This window comes from Leopardus geoffroyi, chromosome C1 (assembly GCF_018350155.1).
Source record: "Leopardus geoffroyi isolate Oge1 chromosome C1, O.geoffroyi_Oge1_pat1.0, whole genome shotgun sequence".
NCBI lineage: Eukaryota > Metazoa > Chordata > Mammalia > Carnivora > Felidae > Leopardus > Leopardus geoffroyi.
The window spans coordinates 111,291,429-111,316,731 of record NC_059328.1 but is presented as its reverse complement, the minus strand read 5'-3'; the positions used below and the strand labels follow the sequence as shown (position 1 = coordinate 111,316,731).

The following is a 25,303-nucleotide window of genomic DNA, read 5'->3' as shown; positions in this document are numbered from 1 at the left end:
GCAGCTCTCCTTCCTTACCTGGCTCTCTATTTCCATCCCAGGAGTCTGGTTTCCGTCCTCCTTCAAAGCGAGGGAACTCATCAGGAGTGGGGAGCAAACCCTTCCTTCCTCCTACACATGGGAACAACACAACACCACACTCACAGACCATTTCAGGTGTGTCCCTAGCGGCAAACTCTCCAGCCCATCCTTGCCAAGCCCAGCATCCTCAGCACACACTCACCTCGCGGGGTACCCCGACCTCGACCTCGGAGATCTCTTCCTCGGGCCGATTCATCAGAAGGATCAAAATTCTCCTCTGGACCAAAGTCTTCAGGACCAGGAAAGCCATCCCTACCTCGGGGCGGGGCACGGCCTTCATGTCTTGGGGGTGCTCCTCTTCTAAAGCTGTCAGGGAAAAGCAGCAAAATATCCACCTGATGAAACCCCTCATAGCTCTTGAGTTCATGTTTCAAAGAAACATAATGGTGTAAGAAAGTATGATATTAACGTTAAATGGGAGGAAAACAAAATAAAATTATGTATTTTTTTTTTTTAAGTACAGATTTTATAGTCCCAATATTAAAGGCAAAAACAGGAAGGAAAATGTAGGGTTATGTTCATTTTCTCCGAAAGCTTTTAGGAGTAACGAAAGCAGTGAATACGTTTTAAGTGCTAATAATCATGCTTTCACTTTCAGATTTCATTTCATCCTCAGCACCCCATTATTAATTCCATTCTACCCATGAGTACACTGAGGCACAGAGAGGTAACGTCATTTATTTATGACACACAGTAAGTGTTGGGATTTGAACTCAGCCAGTCTGGACTCCAGCCCATGCTCTTTTACCACTGCCTTCCCAGTATTTTTCATGATCATTTACAATCAGAAAAGGGAGGGTACAGATTTATGACTGCCAACTGTACCAGACTCATTTGGGAACATCTGCTCTCCCATCTGCCCTAGCCCACCGCTTCTATGCAGGGCTGGCCATGAACTTCACCCACAGCTCCACTCCACAGCTGACTGCTGTACAGGCAGGCACTTGGCAGCCCACACACTAGCTAGCTGGCAGCCTAGAGCCCTGGCTGGCGGACAGGTTCAGTGTCCCTCAGGATTCTGGACCGGAGGCCAAGTTGGCCAAGAGTACTGCCAAAGCACAGCCATTACAAGAAGAGTGTCTGAGCCAGAGGAGGCCTGTGGGGAAGCGGAAAAGGGGCCTACAAGCAGAAATGGGGCATGAGCACGTGGAGAGAGGCCTTGGGGCTGGAGAATGGGTCAGGAGGAGTGAGGGCACAGGGCCAGTCTGCGCGAGCAGCCAGGCCTTTCACTTTTCTTGAGTCTCCATTCAGTTATCTTTTACTCCAACGTTTCACTTTGCAAAATTTCAAACCAAGAACACAGTTAAAAGAACAGAACAAACACCCATGTATCCTTCACCTAGACTGATCAGTTCTCTTCATTTTGTTTTTTTAGATTCATCAGTTCTTAGGACACTGCCACGTGTACTTTATCTTCTCTCTCCATCTACTTACAAATCCACTTTCTAAGCCATTTCAAAATCAATTGCCAACAACATGACCCTCATCCCTAACACCTCAGTATGTTTCTTCTAAGTACAAGGACTTTCTCCTACAGAACAATACCATTACCACTTGAATAACATGGAATATTCTTTAATACAGTCCAATTCAAATTTCTCCCATTGTCCTCAAAATGTCCTTTATAGTTGTTTTTAAATATAGATTTCAATCCTGATCACATACTGTTATTTAGTGGCCCTGTCTCTGGTCTACTTTATCTAGGACCTTCCTATATTTGATCTTTCATGATCCCAGCATTTTTTAAGATTACATCCAGATAAAACGAGGCGCCTGGGTGGCTCAACTGGTTGAGCATCCAACTCTTGATTTCACCTCAAGTCATGATCTCACCGTTCATGAGATCCAGCCCCATGTCAGGCTCTGCACTGAGCATGGAGCTTGCTTAGGATTCTCTGTCTCTCTCTCAAAAATTAATAAATATTTATAAAAAAAGATTCTCTCTCTTTCCCTCTGCCCCTCTTGACTCACACACATGCACTCTCTAAATTAAATTTTAAAATTAAAAAAAAAAAATCCATCTAGGTATTTTATAGAATGTACCACAATTTAAATTTATCTATTTCCTCATGACTAGACTCAAGTTAAACCTTTTTGGCAAAACTGCTTATACCGTCTCAGTGATGCCAGGTTGTCTGCCTGTTTATGAGGTAAAAGTGGTGTGCTGAACCAAATTTCACTGTTGCAAATGTACACTTTCTTTCCTTCACAATTAAGGAATCTGTGGAGTGATCTATACAGGGTTTTAGTGTAAAAAGAGCTTTCCCTTTTCCACTCCAGCTATCTTTTTTAAGAACTGTCTTGGTCCTGTGGACCTTGATGACTCACGCTCCTGCAAGCAAAGAGGGTGTGCCCGGGACACTGGCTGAAATAACAACTAAACGTAAAGGTGGAATTGGCCAAAAGGAGATGAGTGGAGCAGGAAAAGTACAGCAGAGGGCGCTGTCTCCCTGGGACAGATTCGGGGAGAATCCCCACGCCCCCAAACACCACAGGACTGGCCAGGCAACCATTACAAGGCTGCCCTAGTTACGACAAGAGAATCTAATGTGCCCTCATTAGAAAGTAGCTCCTATCAAGGACTTAACGTGTCCTCCGTAAAACTTGTACGTTGAAGCCCAAATCCCCAATGGGATGGTATTAGGAGACAGGCCTGTGAGGGGTAATTAAGATTAGGGGAGGTCATGGGCATGGGGGCTTTGTGATGGATCAGTGCCCTGGTAAGAAGGACACCAGCAAGGGCTAGCTCACTGTCTCTCTACTGTGCAAGGACACAGGGAGAAGGTGGCTGGCTGCCTGCAAGCCAGGGAGATAAGTCTCACCAAAAACCCACCCTGCTGGACCTGGACCCGTGACTTCAAGCCTCCAGAACTGTGAGAAAATAGACTCATGTTATTTAAACTTCCCCAGTCCTTGGTATCTTGTTATGGCAGTATGAGCTGATGAGTACATCCCCGAATGAACTGACCCTTCTCAAATACCTCTCCCCATTTGACAGATTCACTAATTCAACAGTTACTGAGCACCCATGCTGTGTCACCATTACTGTTCTGGGTCCTGAGGCCACAGAGGTACAGAAACAAAGCCCCTGCCCGGGGGAAGCGGTCATGTTCCTGGGAGATACACATAATAAGAAATAAACACATTGCTTAATGTCAAGCAGTGCTAAATGCTATGAAGAAACAGGAAGCAGGGTGAAAGAACTGGGGTGAGAGGAGGAGGGCTCTGACTGCAGTGAGCCACAAACGTCTGCAGGACTGTGCTCCAGGCAGAGAAAACAGCACACACAACAGGAGCAGGAGCACCTCTGGCGTATTTGAAGAGTGATGTTAAGAGCACTAGGCTGCAGGTCTGTCGTTAACAGATGAAATACAATACAAACTGAGGCACAGTAAAATGTGAAACTGAACAAGGTGCAGACATTCAGGAAATTGGTGAAAGTTATGCTGATGCCAAAGCCCCTGGAGATGCGGCTCCTGCAGACACACAGTGCCGTTTCGAAGATCCTTGAACACCACTGGTATACCTCGGATACCATAAGACAGGCCCTCAAGAAAACTAGGAGCCCTTACGTCTTTTTAAAGAACTCCCCTCTGATGGCTGCTCCCCCACACCCCTTGGCCATCTTATCAACCATTCTTGTCTAACACATCCCGTGAGGAGGAGGGAATGCCAACCCTTGACTCTATCCTCTACTAGCAATGGTCCAAATGTGACAGGAAACACTGTGGCAGGGATGGACGGCAGGAATGGCACACAGCACCGGCACCGCAGTCTGCCAGCCTGGCCTGAAGCCGCTGGGACACTTCCGCCTGTCCGACGCGTCCACCTGTCCTAAAGTCAAACTGCTGATTCTCAGCATGGCCCCTCATCTGGACACTGCTGACAAGAACACCGATCTCACAATTCAGTGGCACACAGAAATGCTCAATTATCATCACCCCTGATTATTCTCTGTCTCATCTGCGATTCACTAATTCTTGGTTTTGCTCCTTATTTCTTCATACCTTTTTTACCCCAGGCAAGCGGAGTGCTCAAGCCTGACCTTACCCTAATTCAACAGCAGAATAATTTTTCAGCTTGATTCCACGGTGTTAAGCTCTTTAGGCAATTACACAAAAACAATCTCATAATTCCTTTACTCTCCACCTGGATTATCTGTACCATACTGCATCATTTTAAGAGAAGCTGGTGCCTTCTAATCAGCCCCCAGAAACTTGATACTATCCTGATGCTCACATCTCTTTAAAAGAACCAAAAAGTAAGCAAAAACAAAAAGATTCCTAAATTGCAAAGATAAAAAAGAAGCACAAAAAGGTTAAAAAGCATAATTACTTGCTTCAAGTCTAAACGCAAAACCTAAAGAGGGTAGAACTAGCAATCAGTCCAGTGCCCCCTGCCCAGCGAAAGAGGAAAGAGACTTCTGGGGAGAGAACAGGGCCACAGCTCCAGGGAAGAGCTAGCAGACAAAGCGTCCGTCCCACCTTTCTTCTCTGCGCCCTCGAAAACGTGGGTCCTCAGGATCCCGGGGGAATCGTTCATCTCCAGGTCTGCGGCCTTCCCAAGCCCCCGGAGGGCCCCGAGCTGCGCCCCGGCCATCCCCCTCGCTGAATTCCCTGTGATCAGGCGGAAACGGAGGCCCGGGGCCCCCGCGCCTCCACTTCTCTTCTTGTGGTAAAGGTCCTCCTCGCCCCTCAAATTCACGTAATCGGTGGCCAAAGCGTTTGTCCGGGTGGAAGTCATCTGGTCTGCTGAAGTCGTCAGGGAAGTCGGGGTGAGGGCCACGCCTATCAGGGGGACCCCTGCAGTCCTGGCCGCCCCGGAAAGGCCCCCTCTCAGGCCCGTGCTCAGGGCCGCTGCTCTGCTCATGCCGCCTCTCTGACATGGGGCCCATGTGGTGGTTTGGAGGGCCGCGTGAGTCACCTAAAGGAAACAAAGCTGATTTTTACCTTGTCTTCCAGGAATCCTGCCAACACAGGTCTGATTTTCAGCATCTTAAACTTTCAGAAAGCATTCTGGCATTTAGAATGTTTTCCCTCCTTAGCTCTCAGCACACTCAGGAGACAAATCCCTCAGGCATCATCTAATGGAAGAATGCAGGTTTTGGGGTGCAGATTTCAACCTCATCACTCACTAGCTAAGCAACTCCACCTAGGGCAAATTATTAATCTCAAATGAGATTAGCAACTACTTGGCTGCTGTGAGGATTAATTCAAAAAACATGAGTCTCCCAGGCATAAGGACGAGCACCCCTTCCTGTCCCCATTCCTTCAGTAACTTCCTTAGGCCTGCCTGCCCCCTACCGAGGGAGGAGACGGCAGAGAACACCCATGCAGCAGGCCAGAAAGCCAAGCACAGGGAGGCCACCTCTGCACCTGAAAAGACCCTCAAAGCCCAGGGTGCTGTACCTCCACTTCCTCCACCCCTGAGGTCACCCTTTTATCCTCCACTTCATTTAATTGATTCGTTAACTCACACTTTGATTCTTTTTTTTTTTTTTTGACAGGGAATACTTTATTCAAGCCCATCAGAGAAATGGACAGCTTGGGTCAGTAACAAAGCACACTTTGACTCTTAACAAAATCCTCTGAAAAGCACATGGAACCACAGGCCCCCTAATAACTGCCTGGTGACCAAACAGCCTTGCTATGCTTCAGTTTGGGGGTTTATACAAACACATTTTCCTGCCCCTTCGCATGAATGATATATATCCCTCATCTGTAAGAATTATCACCATTCTTTGCAGACAGCGTTTGGAAACCCACTAGAGATTTTTTGAAAATACTTTAACGTATGTAATATATTCAACATCCTGAATAAAAATGGAAACAGGCCAATTAAACTTGTGATGGTTACCTTAGCTCACTTCTTAACCTTGGAGGGATTTGTTCTCCTGGCTACTGAACTACTGCAGCCATCGTAAATTGGTACCTATTTTCTGTCAGGGTACAATTCAAACCAAGCATTTTTAAAGGTAGGTAGCAAAGGGCCCCTCTTGTTCCAAAACAACTAGGTTTTTAGGATGGACTTCCTCCGAATGCCTCCTCCTGCCCCGCTCGCGCCTTTCCCCGCTTCTCCCTGGCAATAAAGATGAACACCCTCTCCTCGAGCCACAGCCAGCCAGCTTTTTCCCCTCCCATGCCCTTCCTCATCCCTTTTGTTCCTTTCTCTTGGCCATTTCAATCCCGCCTCACCATTCAACATGAATAAAAAACTTGTAAATATCAGTATTAAAAAACACCACTAGAAGGGTTCTCTCTGCTCCTAAGCTCTTCCTGCCTCCCGCTCTTTACTTCAGTAAACCAGTCCTCTCCATGCTGAGGAAAGCACCTTCTAAGTTGCCTCTTTGTTCAGTCAGTTTGCAAATCCCAGGGCCCTTTCCTTCTATAAAGTGGCCCCCCCACTTCTCAGTGGGTTCCTACAGCTAATGGCTTCTTCTCTGACTTTAAGTTGCTTGAACTTGGTGTGATCTCAGACACAGCAGACTTTGACCTGAGGAAGCTGAACACATTCCATTTGGACTTACCTATGAATAATAATCCTCCCATTACCTCTATCTGTTTAAAAGTACCCTGGCTCCTCCAAGGAAAGAAACCCACCACTACAAATTAGAAGGGGTGTGGCCACCGGTGGTGGGGCGGCGGCGTTGGTTAATCCAGTAGGGGATGGCAGGGCCACTTTCTCGGCTCTCCCTTCTCCCTTTGGTCCCTGGGAGGAGAAAGAGAGGAGGAAGAGAGAGAGAGAGAGAGGTAAAGAGAAAAGGGGAAGAGCAAGGAGGAGAGGGAAATAGGTGGAGACAGACACAAGGTAGGGGAGAGGAAGAGAGGCAGGCTCTCAGTTCGTTGATAGCTGTACCTTGTGGGTAACAGACTCTTCTTTTCTCAGGGTCCCCAAATTCCAAAGATGGGTTCCTGCTTTCTCTGTTTCCCTGTCGGCCACCACTTCCATGCAATGAGACTACCATAAAGATTCTCCTAATCTCTTTACTGCTACCTTTCCTAGGACGTGCTGCTTCTCCCAAAGTCCCTAGTGCTGCAAAATGCTGATGGTAATTTGATAAAGTGAGGGCAAGAAATGTAACATGTCCCACAGAGTGCTGTGGGCTCCGCTCATTAAAAATTACAGGGACTGAAGTTCATTGAAGTGCAGCCTCCACAGTGCTCCTAGGTTTCGGGCCTGTGTCCTCCCTGTGAAAAGCACACTGACTCCAACGCCTCCACCTCCGACCTGCCCTCCATCCACACCCCTCATAGTCCTGCCCTTGCCCTCTGCAGCCAGCAGCCTGCGGCCCCCTCGGTCCCGCTCCAGCCCTTCTCGTGTGACAGTACAACATGTGAATGAGACTAGGGGCTGCCTCTGTGCTCTCCTTCAACTCCTGCAATGAACTCAACTTCCAAACAGCCTTACATCTTGATACTGACAGTTCTCATCTCTGTGCTTTCCATAAGATCAAGAACCCGATGCATCAGTACATTGCTTTCTTCTTTTTCTTAGTGAATCATGCAGAACAATATAAGCAGGTAAAGCATTCAATATGTGGCACAACTTGGGGGCAGAAGAGGGTGATATGAAAAACACTACTAAAACCTCTGCATTCATGATCTCATCAAAACCTGTAAGTGGAAGCAGCTGAGCTCTCCAGGATGCTAACAACATGCATGTGTGCTCAGTGAGCACGGGAGTCGCTCCCGCTCCCAAGAGAGGCACGCGGCTGACTGTCCGAGGCACAGGCCCTTCTCCCAGGGGTCGTCCCAGCAGTCTCACTGCCAGCTGCCACCTCCTCGGGCGGCATTTCCAGCTAACCAAAGCAAGTCTAAGAAAACACCGTTAACAAAGCCTTTACCTGAAATGACTGTGCTCCTAGTTTTCCTATAGGTTCAAGTGCCCATTCTATCAGTTACTTACCAATAAACTATTTACTGTGAGATTTACCCAGAGGTAGTAGAATGCAATCCCTTATTCAGCCAAGCAGATATTTACCTTTGTTAGGGCCAGGTCCTTGTCCAGGGTTAAGAGGGGGGATGCGACCTTGTGCTCCCTGCTGCCCTAGGCCTGGTATCAGGGGTGGGGGGCCTGCGTTCTGTCCTTCCTGAAAAGATGTTTTTAAAGCGGGGGTGTGAAATCATAGGCTTGTGCTTCATGAATAGCAATTTCATCATAATGTGACAAGATTAAAACACTAGGTTGCCCCACAGCCTCCAGCAGTAAATATACAGCTAGTGACATTATAGTAAAATGGTCCTTAGATTGAGAGAAGGAGACACTTCTCTTACCATAATAAAACAAAACACTTACATTTTAAACCTGATGACAGGTTTCATGTAAAGCTAGATCTTTACCTGTAATGCCAAGTAAGAACCACAATGGAAAGTCAGAAATCATACATAACACTCTGCATAAAGGAGGAACTTCCAGCCAAAGTGAAGATCTGGAAATCTGCCGGGACAGGTAAACTCTGCTCTCACACTCAAGACTCCCTTCCAGCTACAGAGAATAATCAGTCCTCTCAAGAGGCTAGGGCTGGGTTTGAAGAGGCAGAAGAAAGGAGTTCGTCCACACCGGCTTTCTCCCACCACCTCCTTCCCTCCCTCTTTCTTGACCTCCTCATTTCCCATCCTCAGCACCTACTTCTCATTCCCAGCTGAGTCACCTGGGACCCTACCAGACTCCTTAGGTTCTTGCAGACAACCAGACTCCTTAGGTTCCTGCAGACACAAACCTGCTGCTCTGATCCTCTGTCCCTGCGCTCGGGAACCCCAGAGTTCACTCCAGCGTGTCCCCAAGACTCTGCATTTTTTCCCAGCCACGCCTAAATTCTGAGTCTCCACACTGTCCAATGACCTTGGATCAGGTCTCTTAACAAATTCCTTTATATAAAAAATGCATTTGGTGGCTGGACCTACTATGAAAACAGTAGTTGCACATTCCAAACCAGCTCCATGAAAGAGCAGCCATGACAGGACGTGCGGCATGCGGCTACAAGGCCACCATTAACTCAACACCAGTAATTTCCATCCTTTGTTTCCTCTCCCCCTGACCCAAGGACTGCTCTTATCAACATCTCTCAAGCTGTCACTTTAACACCAGAAAGCAATTTCACTAAATTAAACCAACTGACACAATGGGTTTAAATAGTTGGCTTCATCAAAGTGAAGAAAGTCAAATTTCAGCATATAAAAAATATGAGCAAAGATGTTCATCAGGCAACTCTTGAGATTTGAAATGTCCTATAATGTATCAAACCTTCACACTCATTCCGTAGGTCAACTAATGAGTCTTTAGAACCATTACGCCTTTCATGTATAAAATCTGTCACTACTTGATACAATAAAAACTTACTGAACTGTCCCAGAAACTCAGGCCTATCCTCTTGAATCTGACATGTTTATAATTTCAGTCATAATGTGGTAGCTAAAGTTCATCACTGTTTTTGTCCTTCAAATGAACGCAGTTAATTCATTACCATAAGGTTAGGTAACTGATACTGTAAACACACACAAATGCTCTGTGTGTTAATAAAATCTATAACACTTCCAGTTTTAGGGCAGTTAAGGACGATCAACCTAGATTTATTCCACTCGTCCTAAATTCTAAAAGATGCCCAACAGATTCTGGAAAGAAACTCAACTACCATCGGGTTCTTTGCTGCTGTGACACCTCTAAATCCTGGGAGATCTACAGAAGGGTAACGTGTAACCTTATTTAGCTAACTATTTTAATTCAGTAGACCCTACGGTCATCTTCATGTGACAGATTCTCAGGTGTCTGAAAAAGCAAAACGGGCCATGTTCTGCACATGCAGCATCAGCAGCACATCCTCTCCAAGTGGATCGAGTGCCTCCCAGTGAAGACCCAGGGGGTCAACATTAGCTCACTCACTCACTCACTTTTGGTCCACAACTGACTTCAGGGACACAAACCCAGTTGTTCACACCCAAATAATGCTTCCACACTATGAAACGGAGAAAAATATAAAAACCACAGAGCCACACTGTCAAATCCATTCATGCTCATGCAGTCTTTCTCGAAGTCCCCCATGAACCCTGAGCCCTCCTCTCAAAGCACAAGCCCAGCCAAGGGGTAATAAAACTTGGCGAACAAAACAGAATCGTCAAAAAAAGGGCCCAGAAAACGTCTACAGAAATATTCCCTCCAGTAAATTGACATGTGAGCTAAAACCCTGAACAGAATTTTGTCCAAAGGGTCATCATTTGAGAATGCACAATTCTGGGCTCAGAGGTCTCTAAAAGCATTCACTGAAATGAAAATAGTGAGATCAGAGTCTGCTGTAAACTTGTGAGTTACATACTCCATCCTATCTTCAAGAGTAGAGCCGGCAGGCAAACCAGCCCGTGAAACACCAGGCTACAACATGAAGAGCCCAGAAAGGGGAGGCCTGACAGGCTCAAAGCCATCCATGCCTCTTCCTCAAGGTCACAGCTCTTTTAGCCCCGGGGACAATTAGGAACTGTACTAAACTAAGAGTTTATCTTTTCTGGAATAACTGCTATTGAAAAGATTCATATTACATTATGTATAATGGTCCATTTAATTATTCTCATTTGCTTCTTCAGCCATGATGCTACTCTCAAGCCACCATCACTACTTGAGAGCCCCTGATACGAGCTGTGATGGCTTCCCATAGCATCTGGAAGGGCCACTTCTGTGCAGGGCATATTTTCCCAATGTGTAATGCCTAGAAGTTAGAAATAAATAATACCTGATTGAAGGGGGCCCGAGGCCCATCACCTAGCAGAGCTGTTTTCTGCTGCTGGAATGGTATTGGCCCTTGAGACGGATGTGGCCCTCTTGCCGGGTTCTGCTGTCCCTGAGGTCCAGGGGGCCCTTGCATGCCACCCTGGGGTGGAGGCCCCAAAGAGCCCTGGGGCGGCCCCTGCTGACCTTGTGAGCCTGGAGGCCCCCGCAATTCCTGGGGAGGGCCTAGCATGGACCCTTGGGCTGGAGGCCCCTGCATGCCTCGCATCTCCTGAGGGCCGTGTCCCAGCAGTCCACTTGGAGGGTGAGGTCCTCTCATCTCTTGAGGCGGGTGGCCCATCATCATCCCTTGGGGAGCAGGACCCTGGTTCTCTCGGGGGCCTGGAGGACCCTGCATTCCTCTTGGATTCAATCCCATCAGAGGTCCCTGAGACACAGGACCTTGGATCCCTTGAGACCCTGGCCCACCTTGGATCCCATGAGGGTGAGGAGGTCCTTGCATTCCTCTGGGACCAGGTGGTCCCTGCATACCTTGAGTACCAGGAGGCCCCTGAGGGCCCAAGTGACCCTGGGGACCAGGTGGGCCTTGGGGGCCTATGTGACCTTGTGGGCCAGGTGGACCCTGAGGCCCCATATGACCTTGAGGACCAGAATTACCCTGTGGTCCAGGTGGTCCTTGAGGTCCCAAAGGGCCATGAGGTCCAGGATGCCTTTGCATTCCTTGGGGCCCATGCATGTCCTGAGGCCTCGGCAACCCCTGGGGTGGGCCCTGGGGCCCTTGTGGTCCCATGAATCCTTGTGGCCCCCCACCTCCCTGATGCAGTGGAGGACCTTGTGGTCCCATTTGTCCCTGGGGTCCAGGGGGTCTAAACTGTCCCTGCGGCCCCGGAGGCCCCATTTGAGCCATGTTCATTGGCATCTGCTGAGATGGATGGGGTTGTTGAAAACCTTGAGGAATCTGAGACATTGGACCTTGTCCTGGAAAGGGCTGGGGTCCGAGGAGAGGAGTGCCAGATGAAGGAGGCGGCTGAATTTGCTCAGCCTGTTTCTGTGCAAGTCTTTCAATTTTAAGTTGCTGGAAAGAAAGAAAGAAAAAACACACTGATAAATATGCCGCAGCCCTCAACGATGACAATATTACTATCACTTACTTCACTGGGAGAGCCTCAGTACAAACATAAGGCATCGACCTCCCAACACTCCACAGTAACTACAAGCCATACAACATTCAGGTATTCTGGGAGCATGTAAGCACCTTCTTTTGAAATACTGGGAAACAACAGTCAGAATTATTCATATCCAATAATTTACTAGTTCTTTATCATTCTTGCTAACTTTCAAAGGTTAAAAAAAAAAAAGGAGCAAATCACCTGCTCTAGAGCTGACAGAAAAAGAAAAATTATTTTATCTGTGGGTAAATAAATGAATTCAAGTTAAAACTATGCTGGCTTTATCTTTTCTATTAAAAAGGTACGTTTAACTTAGTTCGACTCACTGCTTGACTGATCTGGTTTCAAAGTCTAAGAAACAGAATTCTTTCACAAACTAGCTTCCTAATGTAGCAATAAGAAATGGTGGTGCTGGGTGGGGGGATGGGCAAAATAGGGGAAGAGGTTTAAGAGGTACAAACCTCCAGTTAATAAAATAATTAAGTCACAGGGACAAAACGTACAGCATTGAGAATATAGTCACTAATACTGTAATAATGTTGCATGGTGACAGATGATACACTTATCATGCTGTGCACAGCATAAGGTATAGAACTGTTGAATCACTATGTTGTACACCTGAAACTGTGACATTGTATGTAAACTATGCTTCAATTAAAAAATGAGAAAAACAGAAAGAAATGGTGGCGTTCGTCAGATCCATCTGAGAGTCCCCTCCCCTCTCCTTAACAGCATGTCAATAAATGTCTTTTAAGAAAGATCTACTTTCTTAGATCATCTTGAACCCTCTGCTAAAGAGCATCACACACCTCCAGAAGCTGTGGGTTAGTATACTGTAACGTGGCCATTTCTTGTTCAATTTCCGCTTGTGTTTTCTTCTTCTCTTCCAATTTAATGTCCTCTTTTCTGTCATTCAGTACCTCATTTGGGGCAGGAATTGGAACTTTATTTTGCATCCACGCCTTGGGAAAGAAGAGAATATTAAAATATACCCTAAGTGTGTATATTATAATGAGAGAAGGTGAAAACCATTCTGTAAGGTCATTGGCTCATTCCAACCTGCTGAAAAGAAGCCAGTTCACCTGGTACACTGCCTTTATTTCTAATGCTCCTTCTTAGTGACACAAGAATGGAGTTAGGCAAGCACATTGCCAGGTAGAAATTACTAACTTAATAAAAACTATAAGATCTTATGTGTTATTAAGAATGAAAAGCCTGCCCACATCTTCAAAAGGGCACATGCACTTTGTGTTGCAGAGACAAATAAAGTAGAAGACAGACAGACAACGCAGAGGAGAGTCAACATACTCTCTGTTCCATGCTTCTCTCTTCTCTTTCCTCTGATGACTTGGACAGTAAGACATAGGTGAGAATCAAAGAGCTACAAGAGTCATGACGAACTCCACAGGAATGCAGAACAGCAGATGGGAACTCTAAGAATACTCCAAAGAAGTCTGTAGTGCACAAATACCTTCCTCGGATGAAAACATGCAAGAAAGCCTCAGCAGGCAGAACCTCCTGGTGGAGGAGGGGGCTGCTGGTAGTTACTCACCTGCTGGAACTGAGCAGGAATAGGTTTTGCATATGGAACTTTCTTCTGAGGAACTTTTTTCTGATCCTTTTGCATCACCTCCTCCATTCCCCAGTCCAAACCTGGAATTGTCATCTCAATTTCATTTGACTCATCTTTCCCTGTAACCATAAAAAGAAGCAGTTAGCCAAGGAAATAAGAGAAGGTGGCTACTTCATCAGTGAATGCATTTTTAGAAGAGACTTTAAATAATATGTAATAGATAATTAGATGACTTTTATCAACATGTCTCAACATAAATCATTTGGGCACTTTCAAAATAATTCAGTATCATGAAGGTAAGAAACAGGTCTCCAGGGGCGCCTGGGTGGCTCAGTCAGTTAAGGGTCCAAACTCTTGGTTTCAGCTCAGGTCATGATCTCACAGTTTGTGAGTTGGAGCTCCACACTGGGCTTTGGGCTGCCAGCTCAGAGCCAGCTTGGAATCCTCTCCCTCTCTCAGACCCTCCCCTGCCTGTGCATGCTCTCTCTGTCTCTCAAAACAAATAAATAAACTTAAAAAAAGAAGAAAATAGAAGAGGTCTCCAAAAATTTTATAAAAATAAAACATATAGGTACAATGTCTCTTACCCATCTGCTCCTGTTCCATAGCCAGTTTTAGTTGTTCTGGTATTCCCATTCCTGGAATTACTGCCAGGCTGTTAGGTTCAAGGTCATCTACAAATAGAAATACATCTATTGTCAATAGAGATTTTATAAACATAGTAGTCCAATAAAATGAAGACTTTATAAAAATGAATTATCACTCAATAAACTGTAAAACTGAAATTAGTTTTATATAATCTTATCCATACCTGATAACACTTTTATAAAAGAATATCAGATTTCAAAGAACAATAAATGTGCAAGGGTCTCACCATATTCTACTCCATCTTCAGACATTCCAGGCAATAGGTTGAGATTATATCGATCTCGCATTTTATCACCTGGTCGGTTTCGGGTCCAAAATTTGCTGTCAAAACAAAACCATTTGGAGGGGCGAGGGGAGGAGCACAGTTTTGGTGTATTTCTGGGCACTTACAAATACCAAGCAGGGTAAACGCAATAAAGTTTTACAACACCTTTCTTCTAAAAATTTAAAATGAATGATTTTTTTTTATAAGAAGGCAGAACAAAATTTGAATAACAAAGTCATACTCCATACTCTATCTCCTTATTATTATATACATATTTATAAATCACTATAAAAATGTTGAACTACAGGGGCGCCTGGGTGGCTCAGTCAGCTGAATATCTGACTTCGGCTCAGGTCACAGGTCATGGGTTCGAGCCCCATGTTGGGCTCTGTGCTAACAGCTCAGAGCCTGGAGCCTGCTTCAGATTCTGTGTCTCCCTCTCTGCCCCTCCCCCTCTCATGCTCTATCTCTCTCTCTCAAAAATAAATAAAGATTAAAAAAAATTCATAAAGGGGTGTCTGGGTGGCTCAGTCTGACTTCAGCTCTCAAGTCATAATCTCACAGTTTGTGGGTTCGAGCCCTGCTTTGGATTCTCTGTCTCCTTCTCTGTCTATCCTTCCCCCTCTCATTCTCTCTCTCTCTCTCTCAAAATTAAGTTTTAAAAAATTTATAAAAAAGAGGTTGGACCACAAATTAATACATCAATAAAAATAAATATATATCTTCTCTGCAGCTCTATAAACACAGTAATTCCTTGTTATTTTTGAAATAAAGCTTACCTAGTATGGTCATTTGAACCTGAGCAGAGAATATGTCCAAGAGGATGCCAAGCCAGACTCCAGATCATTCCTTCATGGGCCATCTCCATCCCACCCACTTCCTTCTCTACCCTGTAATAGCACCACAGAAAGAAGTCTTTTCAATAAAATCACGCACGCACACACACACACACACACACGCACACACACACACACAGACATTTTATTTTACTGTAACACAAAGCTACCAAAGCCTTTTACTTTGAATCTGGTCAGTTCCACATGTTTCAGGGGTACTGATTTGTCATCAGTAATATAATCTTTGATTCAAAGAGCACTTCAGAGGGAAAAATGCTTCAAGAATGATTTCACCAATAAGAAACAAAGAAATCTGTTTTATTCTCCTTTAAAGGTTTCCAAATCCAAAATGAAGGTGCTAAGTTTTCTATTCCAAGCTGGGTTTACAGAATTGAAAACTGCAGGAAGACTCTGATACAGGACATAGGAATACTCAGGAAAAAACACAAAATACCATGTTCTATACTTTTGGGAGCTCTCTTCATAAAATATACAACTGTTTTACATGGTAAGTATTACATACCCCACATGCCAGAATAACAAAGAGCCATCGGACCCGCCACTGGCAAATAGTCCTTCGTGAACAGGATGCCAGGCCACAGCTGTAAAACAAACGTGGGGGAAGGCAAAGTCGTCAGCATCTCAGCATACTAGTGGTGACAGAATGAGAAGCATGCCACAGCCACCGACCTGTGGCTTCTTTCTTGTGACCTCGGAAGACTTGAAGCTCTTCTTTCAGGTTTCGGATATCAAAAAGTTTGCAGAGGTGGTCACGTGATGCGGTGAGCAGCCAATTGCCATTGAGATTTAATTTCACTTCCATTACTGTGTTTTTATGGGCGTGACTAGAAACAGAGTACCAAGGAAATAATCTGTCAGAATTCAAAACAAGTATGAATCCATACAATGGCCATTTTGGTTAAAAAGGACATGGGTCAAGACGGCAAGAGGTCTGTAAAGCATGTAACAGCACAAGACCACAGTTAAAGTACACTTGAAAGAAATATGTCAATGACAGAAATAACATCCATTATCTAAGCATAGTTTTCATTAACCAACTAAAATAGCAACAGAACTTCAACTGTACAGGGAAGCTGATCTGTGAAGCAGGGAAGCACCTGAACATGTAAATTAATATTCAATAAAGCTCATTAACTTTTCAAAGTTCAGTGAAGCTCCTCTCATTAAGACAAAGCATAAAAAAGGGGCACAGGCTAGTTTGAGGGTTAATTTGAACTAAAAACACTGCAACAAGTCGAGGCCTGCAAGGAGCACCGCTCACGTTTCCCTCCAGCGGCTGCAGCCACTGCAGTCTGCAGCAAAGCAGCCTTGCTCCAACCCCTCACTCTGGATTTGCCTCCCTTCCCAGTCACAAGGACCAGGATCCAGCTTTTCGTCAAAAACATGTTAGTAACATAGCCATTTAAATATGAATGTCAACAGATAATTCAAAGACAAAACTTTATTATGAGGCTGCATCAGAAGTAAGCACCTCAGACAAAAAATGAGAATGGACTCAAAACTGGAGGGGAAACTTCCCTCTAAACAGATGTGGTGAGATGGAGAGGGCTGGGGCAGATGTGGCGAGATGGACAGATGTGGTGAGATGGACAGATATGGTGAGATGGGACAGATGTGGTGAGATGGAGAGGGCTGGGGCAGATGTGAGGTGGGCAGATGTGAGATGGAGAGGGCTGGGGCAGATATGGTGAGATGGACAGATATGGCGAGATGGAGAGGGCTGGGGCAGATGTGGCGAGGTGAGCAGATGTGGCGAGATGGACAGATGTGGCAAGATGGAGAGGGCTGGGGCAGATGCGGCGAGATGGACAGATGTGGCAAGATGGAGAGGGCTGGGGCAGATGTGGCGAGATGGACAGATGTGGCAAGATGGAGAGGGCTGGGGCAGATGTGGTGAGATGGACAGATGTGGCAATATGGAGAGGGCTGCGGCAGATGTGGTGAGATGGACAGATGTGGCAAGATGGAGAGGGCTGGGGCAGATATGGCGAGATGGACAGATGTGGCGAGATGGAGAGGGCTGGGCAGATGTGGCGAGGTGCGCAGATGTGGTGAGATGGAGAGGGCTGGGCAGATGTGGCGAGGTGCGCAGATGTGGTGAGATGGAGAGGGCTGGGACAGATGTGGCGAGACGGACAGATGTGGCGAGATGGAGAAGGCTGCGGCAGATGTGGTGAGATGGACAGATGTGGCAAGATGGAGAGGGCTGGGGCAGATGTGGCGAGAAGGTGAAGGCTGGGGCAGATGTGGCGAGATGGACAGATATGGTGAGATGGGACAGATGTAGAGAGATGGAGAGGGCTGGGGCAGATGTGGCGAGATGGAGAGGGCTGGGGCAGATGTGGCGAGGTGGGCAGATGTGGCGAGATGGAGAGGGCTGGGACAGATGTGGCGAGATGGGCAGATGTGGCGAGATGGAGAGGCCTGGGGTATGTCTAGTAAGTGGCACAACATCAGCTCCATATGGTACCAAACGGTACATCGTGAGACATGGCAACCTAGGGTAGCGAGAACCACCTCCTCCTCCCCACCCCCACCCCCAGGATCCCCAAATTACATTTAGATACATACAGAACAGAACCCACACTTAATTAATAAGAAGACTCTAGGTACGAGTCCATCTGTTGTCTACCCTAGATTTTCAAGAATACATGGTGGGAAAGAAGGCTCAAGTTAAGGAATACAGGCAGCCTTGTGCCCCTTTGTTTAGGGACCAAGGTAGGGTTCCTATCACTTACAGTGTTGCAAGACTCTGCCCCGTCTTGGGATCCCAGAACTTGATTGGTTGTTGACTATCTTTACTTCCTGAAACAACTAACCCTTTTGTTGGATGCCAGTCTACACATTTCACATCTGCACCATGCCCTGTGGGAAACAAATTAAGATAAAACCTAATCAGTCACACATTTAAAGCAGAACTCCACTGAATTTAAACCAGAGTAGACAAAACTATTATAAGTTTTGATCCTAGTACTGTCATATTAATCTTTTTGAAAAGACTCTTTGGTCTTTCGAGTTTTAGATACAGCAACCTCTTCCAAGGCCACGATGCACAGGAACTATTCCTCTTCTCCTACAACTAAGCTCATCTTCTTGCCTACCTGCTGGAGGGCCAGTCAAAGCATTTTGGAAGCTGCATCACCCAAGCCCCATATTTAAAGCTTTTTATGTTTTTGCAGGACGATCATAATCATTGGGCATGATCCTTGCCATTCACTCCAGGTTTTCCCACTTCACAATGATCCTTATAGATCAAAAGTCCTAAATTCAGATTCACACACCAGCATTTTCTAGATGTGGCAGTAGGAAAAGTATTCCACTTACTGAAATGAATTGATGAATTTGATTAAATCAAAATGAGAAAAACAATCCCTGCGTTATTCACACACATGCCAGCTACTCTGTTTAGTGCTTACTACAAGCATCACCTCTTGAAATCCTCACAAAATCCTGAGAAAGATATGATCATTACATCCTTTTTATAAGGGAAGTAAAGAAACAGAAGGACTGGAGGGGTTAACTAAGACGTCCTAGTTTCCAAAGCTAGTCAACGAGAACAGGAGCTGGAATGTGAACCTGGTCTACAGGATTCCAGAAATAGTCCTCTCAACCACAGTGCTAGAGCATGAGGTCACTTCACAAGTGGAACACATTAACTGATACTAAAACTCACTAAAGTCAAAATCACAATTTACAGAACTCAAAGAAACTAGTTATGGCTTTTAAAAAATCAGTGCTATCCAGAAAAAGCCTCAGGAGCAGTTTATACAGCACTACAAAGCAGGTGAAAAGGGAGGTAGAGAGTATTTCAAACAGCTCCCTCTCTAATCAAGACCAAATCCAGCTTCTATGAAGTTTGAGGTGGGAAGGAGAAAGGATATGGAAGAATATCAAGGGAGGGAGGTAGGGAAGAAGGAAGAGATGGTTCCAGAGGCACTAGAAAGTAAATTTGCACCAATTAAGGTGAGTGATTTGGGGCACCCAGGTGGCTCAGTTGGTTGAGCATCCCACTCTTGATTTTGGCTCAGGTCATGATCTTGCAGTTCGTGAGATGGAGCCCTCTGTTGGGCTTGCGCTGACGGTGCAGAGACCACTTAGGATCCTCTCTGCCCCTCTCCTGCTCGTGCTCTCTCTCTCAAAAGTAAATGAAGGAGGAGGAGGAGGAGGAGAAGGAGGAGGAGAAGAAGGAGAAGGAGGAGAAGAAGGAGAAGGAGGAGGAGGAGGAGAAGGAGAAGGAGAAGGAGAAGGAGAAGGAGAAGGAGAAGGAGGAGTAGGAGTAGGAGAAGGAGAAGGAGAAGGAGTAGGAGAAGGAGAAGGAGAAGAGGAGGAGGAGGAGAAGGAGGAGGAGGAGGAGGAGGAGGAGGAGGAGGAGGAGGAGGAGGAGGAGGAAAGAAGGATTTGCATCTCAAATAAGCAGGAACTTTAAAAACAAGACCCCATGCTGGCAAGCATGTAAGAAGATGCCAACTGCCTGGGCAACAGTTTAACAATGTGTACTGAAGCCTGAAAAATGTGTGTATCCTACAACCCAATGACCTCATGTCTCAGAATTTATCCTGAGGAAATAATGGATGTACAGAAAGATTTATTTACAAGAATGTTAACTGATAGTTTATTCTGAAGTGTCCTCCAGAAACATATTGCAAAATATATTTCAGTATGGCATACGGGCTCAATGGAATATGATGTACCTGTTATAAATGATAATATAGTAATTTAACGATGTAATTACAATGTTCATGATACAATCTCAAAAATACCAGTGTGTGCAGTATTCCTGATGCCACGAATGTAAAAGATAAATTAAGACTATGAGTGTATGCAAACCTATCTAGAGAAAAAATGCAAGAAGTCTAGACTTGCAAACTGTTACCAGAAATATTATTAAGATGAGTAGAGGTATTAAGGTGATTCTTATTCCTGTGTGTTTTGTTTTTATATCTTCTTTTTGTAATGTTTTGTGCTGTATATATATAATGAACATATATAATTTTATATATGGGACCCGAAGGTGGAAAAGGGGAAATTTTATTGTTGTTTTGATTTTATTAAGAAAAAGAACTGAGGATGATAAAATTGAATAGAAATACACTTCAGTCCCCCAGCCCCTTGTTTGGCTTAAGAAAGTTTAATGTCATTAACAACTAAGATATGGCCAGGAAATTAAAAAAACTTTATGGGCCATTATCACCCAAAATCAAGTATTATGTATAGATACATGTGTATTTTAGCCAAATTTGGAAAATACGTTAGAAAACACTTTTAAAATACGATGCACTGTGCAAAAAAAAGTTCATACTCTAAGCAGCCCCCTCTAACCTCGCCTTTTCTGGGATACTTTTGATATTGCCTCCACTTTATATGTTTAGTCTATATAGTATATGTTTAAAGAAGTATATGCAAAAAAAAAAAAAAAAAAAAAGAAAAGAAAACCCTATCAGTTCATAAAAAAGAAACAACAAAATATATTTTAGCTGCTTTGATTTTGTTTTCTGAAGTTTTCTACAATGTATTTAAGTAGAATCCAAGCCAAGTGAGGAATCCCATCTATCCTTTTCTGCTAAACAAATTTACCCATATCCAGACAAATCACTAATAAAAATCCAAGTGATTGGAACTGATTCTTAGATATTATTTTATTGGTCATTGTTCTTAATAATAAAATAAAAATACTACTATTAGCAAGCATATACACTTCTTATATGTATGGTATTATTCTTTTTTTTTTTTTTTTTTAGAGAGTAAGAGCACAGGGGCGTGGGGGGGGTGGTGGTGACGGTGGACAGAGAGAGACAGAGAGAGACAGTGTCTTAAGCAAGCTCCACGCTCAGCACGGAACCTAATGAGGGGCTCGGTCCTAAAACCCTGGAATTGTGATCTGAGCAAAAAACAAGAGTCAGACGCCTGGCTGAGCCACCCAGGCACATCTGTATGGCACTATTAGTTATTCTAAGCAAAGCATGTATACTAATACTTTACATATGAAAATTACAAATAGGTTGAACAACTTGCCCATGATCACATAGCTGATATATGGCAGAGCAGACATCTTGAATGCAGGGAGCTGGCCCCTAAGCCATAGCTCTTAAATGCCTATTGCCCCATTAGATGTGGAAAGGTTCGTCTAAGAGTTACAGGAGGAAAAGAAAACATGTCCCTTTCTATTGGCTTCTATATGCACAAAGACTCACTGAAAGATAGCAGACAGGGAACAGATGGAAAGGCAAGTATCCAAGTCTTTACATTATTTTATTTTTAACTATATGCACATGTCATCTATTTTTTTATTAAACACAAATAAAAGTTACCTAAGAAAATATGTACAAAATAATATGTGCACCATGCTAATAACATTTGTAGCTTAAAAAGACACACACAGAGAGCACACACAAACATTTGCTCAAAAATGTACAAAATGTGTCTGAAAGAAAACACAAGAATCTCATCACATTAATTGCCTCCAAGAGAGGCAACTGAGTAAGGAGACTTCACTGTATATTGTTTGGTACTTTTTAAATACTGAAACACATGAATCATCTATTGAGAAAAAAATCAGCTAAAATTTTTAATTTACTAAATAGCAGTAGACTGATTACCTCTGGAAAGTGGATACGAAATGGTTACAAGTAGCATGTATCATTGTTACAATTTTTCCAAATGAAAAGAAGGAAAAATAAATAGCTTAACCCTGGCGCAGAAGCACACTGATCTGCAACCGCTTCCTTCTTCAGTAAAAAAATGTTACTGAATTTCCAATGAAGTAAAAAAATGCTTTCAAATGATAAAATTGTACCCTCTCATGTCAGTGTTGACACAATTAGATCCAGAACAAGGAGAGACTAATAGAAATTTATCCTAAGAAAATAATCTAAAGGTTTTTTTTAACTTTTATATTTAAGAGATGGCATTTGAAACCTTGTTGAAAGTAGTGAAAATGTGTGAACAAATTTTAGAAGTGGGATAATTAAGCGAACTGTGTCATGGCCAAAAAAAAGAACATACAACTATTAAAATAAGGATTCTAGGAACAAAGGAAAATGCTCATGAAATAAAGTGAATTTTAAACTAGCAAGCAAAATAACATATGTATAAATGGTGCATATACCACAGGGGTGATTATGAAAATGTTCATGTGTAAGTACAGAAATATGAATAAGCAGCAAATGAAAACTATATTGAGATCACAGAAACAAAGGTGAAGTGTTCATATTTTCTCTGTTACAGTGTGGTTTTAACCATAAATCACATAGGTTAGATTTTTGTGTGTGGGTAACTTTCTGATGTTTTTAAAATGAGAAAAAAAACCCACCACTGAATGCAAGTTACTTTGCTAGGCAATATTTTTTCTATCAGAGTAACAAAAATTAAATTTGGTGACCCCAGCAATAAGAGAATAATAGGCACCATCATCCATTACTGGTCAGAAAGTAAACTGGTCCAATTTTGGGAGAGGCCATTAGGTCAAATCTATCAAAATGTTATAGCCTTGGGAATGCAAGCTGGTACAGCCACTCTGGAAAACAGTATGGAACTGTTTCAAAAAACTAAAAATAGAATTACCCTATGACCCAGCAATTGCACTACTAGGCATTTATCCAAGGGATACAGGTGTGCTGTTTTAAAGGGACACATGCACCCCAATGTTTATAGCAGCACTACCAACAATAGCCAAAGCATGCAAAGAGCCCAAATGTCCATTGATTGATGAAAGGATAAAGAAAATGTGGTATATATATACAATGGAATATTACTCGTCAATCAAAAAGAATGAAATCTTGCCATTTGCAACTACATGCTTGGAACTAGAAAGTATTATGCTAAGTGAAATTAGTCAGAAAAAGACAAAAATCATATGACTTCACTCATATGAGGACTTTAAGAGACAAAACAGATGAACATAAGGGAAGGGAAACAAAAATAGTATAAAAACAGGGAGGGGGACAAAACAGAAGAGACTCATAAAAATATGGAGAACAAACTGAGGGTTACGGGAGGGGTTGTGGGAGGGGGGATGGGCTAAATGGGTAAGGGGCACTAAGGAATCTACTTCTGAAATCAGTGTTGCACTATATGCTAATTTGGATGTAAATTTAAAAAAATAAAAAATTAAATTAAAAAAAATGTTATAGCCTTAATTCTCCTAGAAATTTACCTGTGTCTGTAGTTGTAAAATCACACCAAAATTTTACAAACATATTTATTGTTCCTTGTTTGATTCGCAAGACTGGAAACAACCCAAACATCAATCAATGAGGGGTTACTTAGGAAAATTAAGGTAAATCCATGTAACTGAAAACAGTACAGCTGTTAAACTGAGGCAAGATGAGGGAACATTTTGGGGGTGAAGGAAATGTTCTATATCTTGATTATGGTGGTGGTTACAACAATGAAGCAAAGGAAAGGAACATTTTGAAGGGACTGAAATGTTACATATCTTCATTATGGTATATGTCAAAATTCATAGAACTGAATACCCAGCAAGGGTGAATGTTACCATGTGTAATTTAGACCTCAATAAGCCTGACTTTTAAAAAAATATAAGCAGAAAAGCAAGGTGTAATTTCATCCAATTTGTACAAAAGAAAACGTAGCTGATAATAGTTTTTTAGGGAAAAGAAATGCTATGGGAATAAGTAGGCATTTACTCTTGCACTGCCTGAAGTTTTTAACATGTTCTTTTATTACTTTACTTAATGGCAACTGCCTTTGGTCTCCTTCTATTCAGATCTTAAGAAATGACTGAGGGGCGCCTGGGTGGCGCAGTCGGTTAAGCGTCCGACTTCAGCCAGGTCACGATCTCGCGGTCCGTGAGTTCGAGCCCCGCGTCGGGCTCTGGGCTGATGGCTCAGAGCCTGGAGCCTGTTTCCGATTCTGTGTCTCCCTCTCTCTCTGACCCTCCCCCGTTCATGCTCTGTCTCTCTCTGTCCCAAAAATAAATAAACGTTGAAAAAAAAAAAAAATCTGTGGATCAAATCCAGCAGGTTCTTAAAAAAAAAAAAAAAAGAAATGACTGATACTAATTAGTGCCTTTGTCTGTCAATACAGAACTAACCAGTGCTTGCAGTCCCAGGAAGATGTGCTTCAGAACCTCAGTGGGGATGCACTTTTTCGGATAGCTCTCAGACTCAGTATGAATGAATTAAGTTGTATATTTCAGGTTTTGTGAGCTGGGTGCTATATATAGAAGCTTAATTTTATATAAATTATTCTCTCACAGAAAAATGATTGAAGCCCAAACACACAGCTTATCAACTGTAACCATTAACCCAAAAGAATGTCTCTATACTAATTTTTATCATTTGAAAGGTCCAGAATTTCAGGATAGAACCATTCAAAATTCTTTGTGATCCCCAAATATGGAAACTTCAAGAACGTAATTAGTATTTGCAATGCTGAAGCAATTAACACAGATGGAATTGAAAATTTATTCAAGTGATAACCATTTTTACGACCCAGTGACCTAGATATTTTAGAGCTAACATCTTGCTAATGGCTCAAGATCTAGGACTAAAAACTTCTTGCCAATGGAAGACCAAGCAATTTTTAAAGTGGCCCTTAATTGTAACTTTTCAAAATCAAGCCTGAAAATGTGAAGATTAAATTCAACATCAAACCCGCTCCAGGTACTACAAAGCCTAACACAGGGCAAGGTGTAGCCTTGCAGGGATCTGACAGGAGTCTACAGGTAGACTGTGGTAAACACATATAGTCTTCCATAGGAGAAGAGCTTTAAAGAGCCAGCAACATAGGTGCATGGTTACCAAGTAAAGATTCCAGGATCCCTGGGAAAGGTCACAGTACCTCTACCCACACTTGACTGCAATTAGAAAGGGAGGATAGGCTGGAAGAAAGATTAATATTCAAAGTTGGAGCTGCAATTGCTAAATTCTAAAACTAAGAGATTCCAGTTGCAAATCATTACATAAAGAACAAGACTGTCATAATAAATCTATGTGTGGAATCCCTTAAATACTTACAGATACTTAAGAATTTA

At 43.5% G+C, this 25,303-nt stretch overlaps 1 protein-coding gene across 7 annotated transcripts in view; it reads right to left on the bottom strand.

Moving 5' to 3' along the window:
- WDR33 (WD repeat domain 33) overlaps positions 1 to 25,303 on the bottom strand; it is a 109,457-nt gene that overhangs the window by 4,171 nt on the left and 79,983 nt on the right. For 3 of the 7 annotated variants that reach the window (XM_045479369.1, XM_045479372.1, XM_045479370.1), the window contains exons 8-20: positions 18,048 to 18,174; positions 15,979 to 16,133; positions 15,812 to 15,890; positions 15,232 to 15,342; positions 14,414 to 14,508; positions 14,127 to 14,213; positions 13,519 to 13,658; positions 12,776 to 12,928; positions 10,802 to 11,872; positions 8,062 to 8,170; positions 4,566 to 5,004; positions 224 to 387; positions 19 to 111 (exon numbers count right to left, since the gene is read on the bottom strand). In XM_045479369.1, the coding sequence (XP_045335325.1) occupies positions 19 to 111; positions 224 to 387; positions 4,566 to 5,004; positions 8,062 to 8,170; positions 10,802 to 11,872; positions 12,776 to 12,928; positions 13,519 to 13,658; positions 14,127 to 14,213; positions 14,414 to 14,508; positions 15,232 to 15,342; positions 15,812 to 15,890; positions 15,979 to 16,133; positions 18,048 to 18,174 (2,823 nt within the window). Of the gene's footprint in view, positions 1 to 18; positions 112 to 223; positions 388 to 4,565; positions 5,005 to 6,680; positions 6,790 to 8,061; positions 8,171 to 10,801; positions 11,873 to 12,775; positions 12,929 to 13,518; positions 13,659 to 14,126; positions 14,214 to 14,413; positions 14,509 to 15,231; positions 15,343 to 15,811; positions 15,891 to 15,978; positions 16,134 to 18,047; positions 18,175 to 25,303 lie in introns of those variants that run through there. The other 4 variants (XM_045479373.1, XM_045479371.1, XM_045479374.1 and 1 more) reach the window with 3 other exon arrangements.